Below are 13,050 nucleotides of genomic sequence, written 5' to 3'. Positions count from 1 at the left end.
CAAACCCCCACCCCTGAGACAGGCTTGGTGAGCATCTGCTAAAATTCTAGAACATCCTAGGTAAGACCATGAAGCCTGCTGCTCAGTAGGAGCAGTTCCTGCGGCCAGACGTGTGCTCTCTGATCCACTCCATCCCATTGTCTCCTCAGGTGACCTAACCAGGTGTTGACTTCCAGGCAGCGCCCACACAAGGATAAGCAGCAGAGCCCGCCCCTCAGGCAGGGGTGGAATTGACGTGAGGAACCAAACAAGGACTTGAAGCTAATCGTATATTCTGACATTCTGTACTTGGAGGTGAGGAGAATGGATTGAGTGACAGCCTCGTCATAGACCTGCCGGCAGAGATGACACAAGCCTCTCCGATGCTAGGTGCTGCTCAAAGGAGAAGATTCAAAACAGGGCCACCCACGAACGGTGTGCTCAGATGAGAGCCCAGAGGGTGTGCTGAGTCCCCATCAAAGCGTGACTTAAGGATCACGTTAGGCCACAAGGCTTAGCCTGCAATAGCAGCCACTCTGCCCTGGAGCATTTAGGGGTGGCCTCTCTTCCTGCCTCCTCTTCCCTTCTCAGCAGAGAGTGGTTGGTAGGCTAGTTCATCCACGACTAGTGAGGCGGTCTTTGACTCAAGCACCACTCTTGACAGAATAGCTGGCTGGCTTCACAAAAGCCGGTACTCTCTGGCCTCTGTGTAGGTGGCGTGGAGGACTCGCACCTCTAGGCCTTGCATGCTGACTGACTGCTTCCTCACAGGTGGGAAATAAGGTTGAGAGAGGACGTGGGGTCTTTCCAAGGCCATCCAGCTGCCGAGCTACAAAGCTGGGCTGGTTGGCATCCTTGTCTGGGAGTCTGCACCATTGCACCTCCACTCTTGTCTGCCTCACTTTCCTGCTAATTCAGGACCCAAGGAAAAGCTTCAGATGAGCCCGCAGGGGGCAGTGAAACCAGCTAGCAAGGTTAAGGATTAAGGTTAGACTCTTCTGAGACTTAGCCACCATCCCAGAAAGTGTTTTAGACACTTTGTTTAGGAATGTTTGGTGTCTCCCAGTATCTTCCGAGGAAGGTTGAGATAAGCGTGCAAAAGACCCCAAGCAAATAAACCACAAAGAAATGACGATGCAGGATTATAGTTAGGCTGCCTGGATTCAGGGTTCCATCTAACCCTCTTAAATCTACCTTCCCTGAGACAAGCAGTCCCTCCTGGAAGACCACCAGGGGCCAGCTATGACATCTTCATCTCCAGCTTTCAATCTTGGCACACAGTAGGTGCTCAGCGAACCCAGTGACACACGAGAGTCATTTGGGGAGAAGGGCTAAGGGCCTTTCTCCGCTTAGGATCCGGTGAAGGCCCTCCTAGTACACCTTGTTTTCCCACCCAAAACAGGCCAGATAAAAACCCAGACAGACACGGGACAGAATGCAGTGGCAAGTGTTGGCTGTCCAGGAGCCTTGGAGCTTGCTACCTGGTTCTGGCTGTGACCCTCATTGGTGAGGGTGTCGCTTCAGCTGGATTGTGGTTTGGATATGAAGTGCCTCCTTGGTTTCCCTACCACAAAGGGCTGTGTCCTGGAATTGTGAGCCAATTTTCCTCCAGATCTGGCTTTTGGCAGGATGTTGTATCACAGCAACAGAAAGTGAAACTAGGCCACTCCCTGAGTCATGTCCAGTGTTTTGGTACTTTTGGTACCTGATGTGTTGTTCTGAAAGGGACACCCGTCCTCGGGAGCAATGAGGAGAGGGAAACAGTGGGAGATAGTGTCACTACAACAGCTTCCCCCATTTCCTCCTTCCCATCCCAATAATCCTCTGGATCACAATGCCAGAGTGAGCAACCCAAAGCCCCACCCCTAGGCCTTTCCTCCTTTGCTGAGAGCCTTGGTGCCTCTTCAGTCCTGTGGCGCAGCCCACACTCCTCAAGGACTGGGAGAGGCAGCTGTCCATCTTTTTGTTTGTTTGTTTCGAGACAGGGTTTCTCTGTAGTTTTTGGTGCCTGTCCTGGAACTAGCTCTTGTAGACAAGGCTGGCCTCAAACTCACAGAGATCCACACACCTCTGCCTCCCGAGTGCTGGGATTAAAGGCATGTGCCACCACCACCCGGCTTCCCTTCCCCCATCTTGCAAACAGACCTGTGCAGGCAATCAGGTGCCTCACCACCAAGCTTCAGTTCTATCATATTTACGACAGCAGGTGGCATCAGGGAAGCCAGTGTCCCTCCTGACTTAGTTCTGTCCTTGGTCCCACCTGATCCACCCCTCACCTCTCTCCATCCCTGCAGACTAGGGATCGTTGTGACCAGTCCCACAAGCCCTACAAACCAGGGTTGTCTTCATATCCCCCTCATCTCCCTCATCCCTGCTGTCCAGGCTGACTCCAACTGGGAAAGTTGATGCAGCTGCTTCGGCTTGCCCTCGGGACATTGGGCAGCTGAGTGGTGCAGGAAGATGGGTGAGGAGGCTTGGGCTTAATGTGGGAGGACTGGGTTGATCCTTGCCAGCCCTAGGAAGAGCGGAGGAAACAGACTCTAGTATGGGAATGCACCGCTGTCCCTTTACTTCTGTAGCCCCATCTGTACCACTGTTTTGGCTGTGCCAACCTGGCAGGGCTGCGGGGAGCTTGAATGACTAATATATATGTTCACATAGCTTTCTGGCACACAGAAATGTCCAGACAGCTCTAAATCCAACTACATGTCCTCAAAGAGTTTAGGAGGTAGAAGTGACTCATTGTCATCCCTGTGGTCCACATATGGAACCAGAAGAAGTATTGCTGGTGTAGTTTAGCATGTCAGAGACCCTGGGTTCCATCCCTAGAAACACATGCATGCTCATACTCACACGCGCACACACACATGCACCCACATCCTCTAAAAAGTAGGTATAGGTAAATATAGGAATCTCTGGAGGCAGAAAGTTCTTCTCAGGTCAGGCATTCCTGAGCTGGGGCCCACGCACAAAGAACGAACGTGGGGAGTAGCCGATTTCACTCTTTCCCCAGCGTCCTAGCTTTCTGCAAACCAAGCAGTCTGACCAAAGGGAGCGTCCAAGTGTCCAGGCGCCAAGAAAGGTAATGTGGGGCGGGATCTGTTGTCCGAGCCGCACCAGAACAGGCGCAGCGCATCCCAGTCCTGGCTCCAGACTACAGCTCCCGGCATTCCCCGCGCCTGGTACTCGCCCGCAGCCAGAGGAGGGGAGGCTGCAGACACCGCGGCTGGCGATGAGGATGGAGGCCGGGGAGGCAGCGCCACCGGCGGGGGCGGGCAGCCGCGCCGGGGGCGGCTGGGGCAAGTGGGTGCGGCTGAACGTGGGGGGCACAGTGTTCCTGACCACCCGCCAGACGCTGTGCCGGGAGCAGAAGTCCTTCCTCAGCCGCCTGTGCCAAGGCGAAGAGCTGCAGTCGGACCGGGTGAGCCCGCTGAGGGTGGCGTCTGGGTTCTGCGCTCCGGGGCTATCCGGCCTGCTTGTCCCTCGCCCTTGGCCTGGGCGATGTAGCTTTCATAGGATCCTGAGGCGGGAAGCCCGGGAAGGAGGACGGGGAGGAAGCGGAGCCAAGAGGGAAAGCTGTGCCTATTGCCGTGGCAACGGGACAGCATAGGCCACGGCCATTTGGAGCCTTGGAGCGCTGTCCTGGATTCGGGACGCTCCCTTGCTGTGGGGCGGTGCTGGGGGACCGACAAGCCTGGCCTGCTGCTGCCCTGGCAGACTCCAGCGTTAGGAGTTGATGCGGCTGCTTACCCCCGCCCTTGGGGTGTGGGTAGCTGAAGGGTGCAGGGAGCTGGGTGGAGGAGGCCTAGGGTGTCTTGGAGCTGGGCTTAATGTGGGGAAGAGCCCTGGCCTACCAGATACCACTTGTGGGCTCACCTTGCTCTCATGCCAACTCCCCGAATGACCTGGGGGGAGTGGGGGTAGGATGAACTTCCCTGTTCTGACTTTGGCCTCCTCGTGTACAAGGCCTCCGGAGTTGGCTTGTGAAAGTCCCCTGACCCCCATTCTGTGGCCCTCTCACACTGTGTCCTTGGGTGAGTCCCCTGCTTCTTGATCGTACTGATGCCAGCCCTGCCTCCCTGCGGGCTGCAAGTGTCCAATCAGAGAGCAGCTTCTTGGGAAACTTGCAAACATCTGGTGGATAGTGGGGTTAGCACAGGGGGACAGCCTCCAAGAAGAAAACTTTCCCAAGAGGGAAATTCACCGAGTGCTGTGCTGAGCTAGGGCTTACTCAGAAGAAAGGTCACACTCTACGCTCACACTTTAGCCCCTGATTATGGGGGAGAGAAGAGATGCCTCGAGAGCCCAAATGATTGACTCAAGGTCACATAGCCTAGAAAAGACAGAGGCAGGGTTGGAACCCAGCGCCTTGCTCTTCCATCTCATCCCCCTTCCTCTCTCCCTGCAGTCCTTTTCCCCAGCCTTTGGTGAGTTGGGCTGATGTGTGGGCTTGGGGCAGCTTACACCCCTCTCACTTCCTATGGTCATCTTCACAGGATGAGACGGGGGCCTACCTCATTGACCGAGACCCCACCTACTTCGGGCCCATACTGAACTTCCTCAGGCATGGCAAACTGGTGCTGGACAAGGACATGGCTGAGGAGGGTGAGTTGGTTCCTTGTGCTCGTCTGGGGCTTTCTGGATCCAGGCAGAGCCTTCGGTGGGATGGGGGGGGGGGGCGTAAAACCATTCTTGAAGTCAGGATGGCATCTACTTTCCCCCATTATTTTCTGCCTGTCCTGCAAGGGGGTCCCATTCTCCAGGTCTCTGCCAATCTGACAGACCCAAGCTGTCACTGAGTGCAGTTGGGGAAGTGATGTGGAAATGGAAGAGGAGCCAGGGAGCCAGTGAGGCCTCAAGGCTTCTGCTGACTTTGGGAATGACCTTGCTCCCAAGCCTTCAGGAAGGCCTGGTGTGGCCTGTGATGTTCCAGGCTGGATGGGAGAAGAGCTGGGGCCGCCTTTGCCTTGTTCTGTGTCTCCCAAACAGGATCTTGCCATCAGCCATTGGGTGGAGTTCCCCAAGCTGGCTGCTTCTTCAGCCCAGTGGCTCATGGGGGATTTGGGGTGCTGTTCCTGGTAGGGCTTCTGCCTTTCCCAGGCCTGTGGAGGCTCATATCCTGGCCCAGCTGACTTAGAAGCAGTGTAGAGAATAGGCCAGCAGCAGGGACTGTAGCCAACCTCACACCGGCTCTCCTCTCTACACTCGAGTGTCGCTCTGGATCGGGCCAGGCCAGCTTGGACATGTCCATCTTCTCTGGGTCTCCACTAGTGCCTACAAAACAGGCATCATGACCCACATTCGAAAGAGTGGTGTTGTTACTGCAGATGGGCCCTGTGAATCTGTGGGTGTTTTACACAGCCCTTGCTCTAGGCAGTGATGTTCTCTGGCTGACCCCAACGGGGGACAGTGGTCTGAAGATCCCCCCCCAAAGGACAGGGAGATCATACTCAGCTGTAGGTAGCTCGCTCTGCCCAGCCTCCAGCTAGCTGCCTAGCAGTCCGAGGGGAAGAGATCACGTGGGTGGGGCCTGGGCTCAGGAACAGGTCCCTCTGGGAGGCTCATGCTCCAGCTGCGTCACAGCCAACACCTGTTTACAGGTTCTCGCTGGTCAAGGCTCTGCTGTTTTCATAACTTCACGTGGGGGAGATCTGCAGAGATGGATTTCAGGAGGGAGCTTGCTGTGTGGCAGTGGAAATGTTAGTTAACCTCTCTGTGTCTACAGAGTCTAGAGGCAGTTGCATCTACCACACTAGGCAGTGAGAAGGTAGACGAGAGTGTCTCAGCCTGGGGCACACAGCTTAGGGTTGGATGCCTATGGCGGTTTCTCTCAGCCAAGGCCTGGGAGATTTCTGTTACTCAGGCAGTGGTCCTTGCTGACCGTCCCTTTGGGCAGGTATGGGCTGAGCACCAATAGAGATCAGAATGACCCCTGGTCCAGTTCCAGCTGCTGTAAGGAAGTCCCAGAGGCTCGGGGGCTATGACAACAGCTGCTGACCCCTCCCACTTGATAGGCTGGGATTCAGGGTCAGTGTGTTAGCCTAGAGGCCTGACCCTTTCCCATGTTGCCCACTGTGTGCTCTACGCAGGCAGAGGGATTCACTGGGCGTCAGCCACCATTCAGAGAGCACTCATTTCCTCCATCATGACCCCTCACCTCCCAACCAGAGTCCCTCCATCACATGGCAGTTCGGTTTCAGAGGTTCAGGATTGAGAGGATATAACAGTCTTTGATGGTCCCTGTCCCCAGAGAGCCCAGCAGCCCACGTCTTGCAGGGACTTCCTGTAGTCCTGAGAGCTCTTTGCACTTCACTGAGTGGGAGGAGGGATGACTGACTTAATCTTGAAGATCAGTCTATAACACAGACAGTGACACCTGCATCCCTCACGTCCCAGGACCTCTGATGAATCCATCCACAAGAGCTTTATCAGCAGTTACGAGTGGTAGCTGGGAGTGCCCAAAAATTTACTTCTAGCGAGGGGTTCAGGGCTCTGAAAGTGGAGCTTGCCTTGGCTCTGCAGTTTACAGGCCCTGTGACCTTGGAAAGCTGCTTTTCTCTCAGCCTCAGTTTCCCCGGTTGTTCAGTGGACATAATGAAAGTATTCACTTCTAGTTCCGACAAGTATCATAACTCAACAGGCCTGGTACTTCACGTGCGTTTGATGAACGAGGACACACAGTGGGTGGCCTAGGCCCTCGCTGTAGTATTCTAGGACACAGTCCCAGCGAGCTTTCTCTCTTGATGCCCAAAACGTTCAGGGTCACCAGGTAGTCCTGGATCACATGCTCACTGCAGCACAGGAGACAGGGCTGGCTGAAGAGTAGCATCTCAGCCTCTTATGTGGGGACCAAGGGAAAAAAATGCTCCCTTCTGTTGGATTGAACCAGATCTCATATAGCCCAGGCTGGCTCACACACGTGTTAAGTAACGAAGGATATCTGTGAACTTCTCATCCTCGTGCCTCTACCTCCCAAGTGCTAGGATTACAAGTATTCACCACCACTCATGGTTTGTGCAGTGCTGGGGATCAAACCTGGGCTTTGTACATGCTAGTCAGTCACTCTGCCAATGGAGCAAATCCCTCCATCCGAAATGTTCCCTCTTCCTTGACCCCTGAACTCCTAGACCCTGTCTAGGAATGTGACCAGAGCAGGAAGTGGGTCTGGGGGCAAGGAGAATGGGGCATGGAGACAGTAGAGGTGACCAGCTGCTCTGTGTTCTAGGGGTCCTGGAGGAAGCTGAGTTCTACAACATCGGCCCCCTGATCCGAATCATCAAGGACAGGATGGAGGAGAAAGACTACACAGTGACCCAGGTTTGGAGAGAGGAACCAGGACCCGTGGAGGGAAAGGGGGGATGGTGAAGGGCAGGGGGAGGCCTTCCAGGCTGTTCGGCAAGCCACATCCTGGATATATACTGGTAGGGTTCTGCCCCTGACTTGGCTACTGCTGTGTGTGACCAAGGGTTATCATGCTCTTCTTTGTTTTCCTCCGTGGAAAGTAGAGATGCTCAAAGTTGCCTAGCTACCCTTGCTCACAGTGGATGCCAGTCACCCACCCAACCCCACCCAAGGCCATACAGGATGAGTCTACCTCATGGAGTCAGGCAGTCCCCTGTAGGTACCCATGAGCTGTTGGGGCTGGCATTTCAGAGCTCAGACCCCAGGCCTCTGGGGGACAGGATGAGACATCACCTCCCAACCACAGGGGCTAAAGAGGTGAGGGCCTGACTTGGCTGGTAACCCAGTCTCCTCAAATCCTTCCCAGCTTCCTTCCCTCTTGTATCGCCCATATTACACACATGGCTCTCCCACCCTTGAGCTGGTAACCCTGGGCAAGTACCTGAAGCTCTCTGAGAGCCTCAGAATAAAATTCCAAAATGCCTGAGGGTCTCGGAAGGAGGAGTCCTGCAAGGGAAGCATCCGGCACACGGTAGATATTCAGACCATGCCTCCCTCCTCCCTGGTCTAACTTTCCTGCCCTCCACTTAGAATTATACAATGTGGGAAGAAGCAGCTGGGTGCCTGGTGCCCTTAGAGGTGCCCTCCATGTGACCCTTTGACCCACAGGTGCCACCCAAGCACGTGTACCGTGTGCTGCAGTGCCAGGAGGAGGAGCTCACACAGATGGTTTCCACCATGTCTGATGGCTGGCGCTTCGAGCAGGTGGGTTGGGTATAGGGGACACCCTAAGCTTTGTCCTTCCTGCAGTCTCAGTCTCCAGTCCCTCCCCCTGCCCAAACCCAGAGTCTTCTTGAATGGAACTAAGCAAGACTAGAAAAATGCCTGCTGGGCACAGACGGACTGAGAAGGAGGCAAGGGACACTTGTCACTGGGCATCTGCACAGCAGCCGGTCTCTGGTCCTCAGGGGCAGCCCAGGTATAGGAGACCAGAACCACAGAGTTGAATGGAATCCTTGCTGTACCCTGAGCCTGACCTCCAGGGCTCATGACAGGCATGCACAGTGATTCTCTTTCCTGGAAGCCCCAGGTGGTAGCTTCCCAAGGTATGTGCCTCCGGGCCATATATGGCTTATCACAGGAGTCTCCTGTTACCAGCCACATGGCCATACTCCGCCTCTTGGGTTTCTAGAGCCATAGAGCCTCCCCCTCCATGAACTCAAGATTCAGTCTGCCCTGAGAACAAGAGAAGAGATGAGCTAGTTCCCTACACACCTAGCCCACCAGCCTCTTCCCACAGGGAGACTGGAGCGGAGGACTAGGGTTCCAGGATAGCCATTGTGAGGAAGACCAACCAGCCAGCTAGGACGGGAGGGCCCCCTCTCTTCCAGCCCGGCATCCTGGGATGTGAGCTCATGGTATCCCCTTCCCAAGGCCTTTGTGAAGCTGAGAAGAGCCGCCAGGAAAGGTTCTAACTTTGGGTAGGACTCCATCGGCACCAGCGCCCTATTAGGAGAGCCACATACATCTACACTCAAGAGGCTGAGGCAGGAAGTCAAGTTATCCTCAGCTGCAGAATGAGTCTGAGACCCCGTCTCAGAAAACCTAGAAATGGTGTGAGCAAATCTGTAAGACCCCAGGGAGGATGTGGAGGGCTCCTGGGCTGGGCCCCTGGCCTGCCGCTTGCTAGCCTGGGTCCTCCAGTAGACTGCTATCTCTCTTGCCCTCTGCTGGCAAGGAGGGTAATGAGTCCTACCCTTCCTCCAGCTGGTGAACATCGGTTCCTCCTACAACTACGGCAGCGAGGACCAGGCCGAGTTCCTGTGTGTGGTGTCTAAGGAACTCCATAGCTCCCCACACGGCCTAAGTTCCGAGTCTAGCCGTAAGACCAAGGTGAGTCCCTGCCCTGTGCGAAGACAGCACCTCTCCCCCATTCCGCTGCTCCGTCCTCCCTCCTGCTGCACCCACATAACGCTCATGGTCATGGTCACAGCCAATGCCATCCATCCCATGCCACTACAGTCCAGTCAGCTCACACCCTTGGCCCAGGCTGGGGAGCAGTCAGGTAGCAAGCACTGTTACAAGGGCACAGACAGGGCGGTGGGCTTGACGCCTCTTATTCATGAGGCCACAGGGAAAGGTGTTGGAGCCTGAGGCAGAGCACGCTGAGCGAGGGGCCCAGGTGTGGCGCACTGCTCTGTCTCTCTTCTCACGTCTTCGCTGTATTCTCTGTGAAGGGAGAAGTGGCTCGTAAGCACTCTGGAGATTCCACACCGGAACTCCTGGCTTCCCAGCGACTGTCTAGTGTCAGCCTAGGTCAGGATGGGGAAGTCCCACAGTTCTACCCTTCCCCAGGACTTTTGGGTAGCCTGGTGTCAGGAGCCCCTTGGGCTCTGGCCTAGGCAGCAATCTCCCAAGTTGGCAGCCAGCCTTTGGGCCAGAATTGAGTAGGGTCCAGTACCCTTAGGCCTGCAGTAGGGCCCACACTATAGGCATGATCCAGGTTGGGAAGGTGGACGCTGTGCCCATGTGCAGGAGTCCTAGGAACTCTGGCTTCCTGTGTGTCACCACCCAGCCCTGCTGTGATCCCTTACCACCCCTCCCCTCCCCCCAATGCCAGTGGCTGGCTCCTTCCTCTAAGAGTGCAGGACGCCCTACTGCTCTGCCTCCCTGTGTCACCAACCTGGCCCAGGCTGCCAGATACTGTTGCTGGCATCTAGATCTGGCTGGTGACTGCCCTGGGACAACCATGGCTTCCTGCTCTGGATCCATCCTCCCAAAGTAAGGCCTTCCCAGGAGCCCAGTGGCTCCTCTTCAAGCCCTCCCCGTAGCTGGGCTCTGTAACAGCAGCCTGGCTGATCTCTGAGCATCCCCTCTGGGCTAGGGAAGACGCACCAGCTGCTTTGGCTGAAGCCCTCTTCTCTCAGAGGTCCCTTTCATCCCACCTGCCCCTCTGTCCTGAGGTCGGGGGTCCCTGCGGACAGCCGCCCGCAGCCTCGCCCCCTCGTCAGTGTCTCCACTCTCTCTTCCCTGATCGGTGGCGGGTGCGCAGAGCACGGACGAGCAGCTGGAGGAGCAGCGGCGGCAGGAGGTGGAGGAGGTGGAGGTGGCCCAGGTGCAGGTGGAGGCGGATGCCCAGGAGAAAGGTGCAGCCCGCCCCCAAGAGGACGATTGCTAATGACAGCCCGGGCCTCCCGCCCTCTCCCTGCTGGAGCAGCTGCCGCCGGGAACTGCGGGGGCGGGCCACCAGGGTTAGCTCAGCGCCTGGCGCCTCGCCCATAACCATCCCTCTCTCACTTTCTCTTGCAGCCCTGTCATCTCAGGATCCCGCTAACCTTTTCTCCCTCCCACCACCGCCTCCTCCTCCTCCGCTTCCTGCTGGAGGTCCTGCTTCATCTTCATCCACCTCCTCTTCCTCCTGGATCTCATCTGCACCCTGCCTCTTCCCTCTCTGCCCCTGCCCAGGTTTCCTCTCCGCCTGCTCCCGTCTCCACCCTGGGGCTGCCCTAGTCCCAGTCTCCCGTGCCCTCTCCCCGGGCCCCCTGGCCCTGCATCCCCAAGCATCCTGCCTGCCGCCTCCTGTGCCCCTTTCGGCCCCTTCTGCCTCCTGGCCTGGGGAGGAGGGGCGTAGCCGCATCTGCTCTATGTCCTCCAACCCAGCAGGGCACCTCTGAGGCTGGCCTTGGCCACAGGCCCCACTCTTCCCGCTTGCCTCCTCACGTTTCCTCCTTGCAGGTCCCTGTCCGCACACTCCCAGACCCAAGCCTGAGCTTGCTGTGAGAGCTCCTCGGCCCCGCGCCCGCCCCCAGAGCTGCCGCCCCTGGTTTGTAGCCTGGCAGAGCTGGAGGGAGGGGCGGAAGCAAGGAGGGTGCTCATATCTTGTCCTTGGACTTGAGCCGAGCTTTTGGCTGATTCTCTCCACCCACCAAAGTCTCTCAACTTATCTGGGCTTGGGGTGAGGCCCTGAGAGCTGAAAAAGTCCAGAGGTGGAGACTCTTGTACCTGCCTGCCTATAGTCAGTCAGCACTGGAGCCAGGCCAGGGGAGGGGAGGACTAGCCATGCGTCTCTGCCCCATCACGCATGTCTAGAAGCTCGTGCAACACTGCATGTGGGTACTGTGTCCCCTAGTTCTGTGGAGTGGGTGGCCAGGCCACATGTGGTGTCCCTTGATTGATGAGCTGGCAAGAGCCTGCCAAGGATTGGAGCGTGGCAAGAAAAGACCTGATCTCTAACTGGGTGACCATAGCCCCCAGTCAAGCTGATCTCCCTGTGTGACCTTGGGCAAGTCACTGCCTCTCTTTGGGCCACAGTTGGATTCTAAGATGGGGCGAACAGCTGCTTCCGGTGGCCCCCTTTTGCCTGGGAAAGCAGTGATCTGCCCCTCCTGTCCCTGTCCCCTCACCAGGCTGCCACCACCAGCCCAAGACTGGGTTTCTCCCCTCCTCGGTCCTGACTCCGCCTCCTTTGGGCCTCAGCCCCACCCCTCCTCTAGAGCCAGCCTGGGACTCACTTGCCTTTCTCTCTCCCTCTCTCCCTCCCTCCCCCACTCTCCTCAACTTTCCTGTCCTGGCATCACCCTGTCCTCACCCCCACCCTGATTTTCTGACCCCCTCTCCTCTTCCTTCTGTCCCTCTCCTCTCTTATTTTCTAGCTATTACAAGCCAGAGGCACCCGGATGTGAGCCCCCAGATCACCTCCAGGGACTTGGGGTTCCGATCTGAAATCCTTTATTTTTGTACCACGGGGTGGGCCCCTGGCCCGAGGAGGAAGACTTGCCCTCTCCCTTGTCACTGCTGCCTGCATCTGCCGGGCTGGGACCCAGTCCTGCCTGCCGGCCCAGGCCTGGGGCCCTCTGGGACCTTGGAAGGCTTGAGGTGGGCCCTGGGGTCTCCAGGCAGAGTCACCTGCCCATGGCCGAAGTGTGGCACTGCCCACCCATATCTCCCAGGTCCTTTTGTCCCCTCGCCTGGGTCCCCTTGCTGCATGGCAGATACACTCTCTCCCAGCCCAGTCATAGCACCTCCTGCAGCCTCCATGGCACCCCTCCTCCTCCCACCTACCTCACAGGGGTGTTGTGAGGACCGGGGAGGAATGGGGTTCCTAAGCCCCAAGTGTCTGGGGCTGCAGTCGTTACCTTCTGGGGGGAGGGACTCTGGCCTAGCCCCCAAGTGGGACATTATGGCTTCAGATACTGGTGGGGGACAGTGCCAGGACTTAGCCAAGCAGAAAGGAAGCTACAGACTTGGCATCACCTTGGCTGCCCCTCCCCCGTGCCACCATGCCTTTGGCAGCAGAGTGCATTGGGTCTTTGAGGCTGCCCAGGAACTTGTGGTGGGGGAGGGGACAGGTGTGAAAGGGGCTGAGCTGCCCCTCCGTGTCTTGCCCCCCTGGGATGGGCACACATCTGTCAGCTGTGTCCCACTCACCCTGAAATAAACCTGAACAAACAGGCTGGCCTGGCTGCCTCCCTCTTTCTCTGGGCCACTTTTGGGGACAGGTGTGGTAGACCCACTTTTCCTGAACCCTCTGCCGTTGTCACTTTCCCAAGTGTATGACGAAGTCCTGTACCCAGGAGTCAGAGTTGAGGCTCCCTGCCCTGCCCTGCAGTAGCCTAAGCCCTGGGCCACCCCTTCCACTTCTGCTGGATCACCTTGCCCTCTTGCCTGCGC

General features: G+C 57.0%; 1 protein-coding gene across 7 annotated transcripts; it reads left to right on the top strand.

Moving 5' to 3' along the window:
• The first annotated feature begins 3,052 nt into the window (after positions 1 to 3,052).
• On the top strand, positions 3,053 to 12,831 carry Kctd17 (potassium channel tetramerization domain containing 17). 7 transcript variants are annotated; one of them, XM_075959971.1, is made up of 9 exons: positions 3,053 to 3,400; positions 4,476 to 4,584; positions 7,205 to 7,296; positions 8,050 to 8,145; positions 9,148 to 9,273; positions 10,433 to 10,526; positions 10,690 to 10,764; positions 11,116 to 11,203; positions 12,033 to 12,831. In XM_075959971.1, exons 1-9 carry the CDS (start codon positions 3,065 to 3,067, stop codon positions 12,100 to 12,102), a joined length of 1,086 nt encoding a protein of 361 aa, XP_075816086.1. In that variant the 5' UTR covers positions 3,053 to 3,064; the 3' UTR covers positions 12,103 to 12,831. The 7 variants fall into 7 exon arrangements, 6 of the variants coding, with proteins under 6 accessions (XP_075816086.1, XP_075816087.1, XP_075816085.1 ...); XM_075959970.1 differs by having other exon boundaries at positions 3,054 to 3,400; positions 10,690 to 10,845; XM_075959972.1 differs by lacking the exon at positions 10,433 to 10,526 and having other exon boundaries at positions 10,690 to 10,845; positions 12,033 to 12,172.
• Positions 12,832 to 13,050: the final 219 nt, after the last annotated feature.

This window comes from Microtus pennsylvanicus, chromosome 2, assembly GCF_037038515.1.
Source record: "Microtus pennsylvanicus isolate mMicPen1 chromosome 2, mMicPen1.hap1, whole genome shotgun sequence".
Classification (NCBI taxonomy): domain Eukaryota; kingdom Metazoa; phylum Chordata; class Mammalia; order Rodentia; family Cricetidae; genus Microtus; species Microtus pennsylvanicus.
Note: the sequence above shows the minus strand (reverse complement) of the source record. Positions and strands in the feature narration are given on the sequence as shown.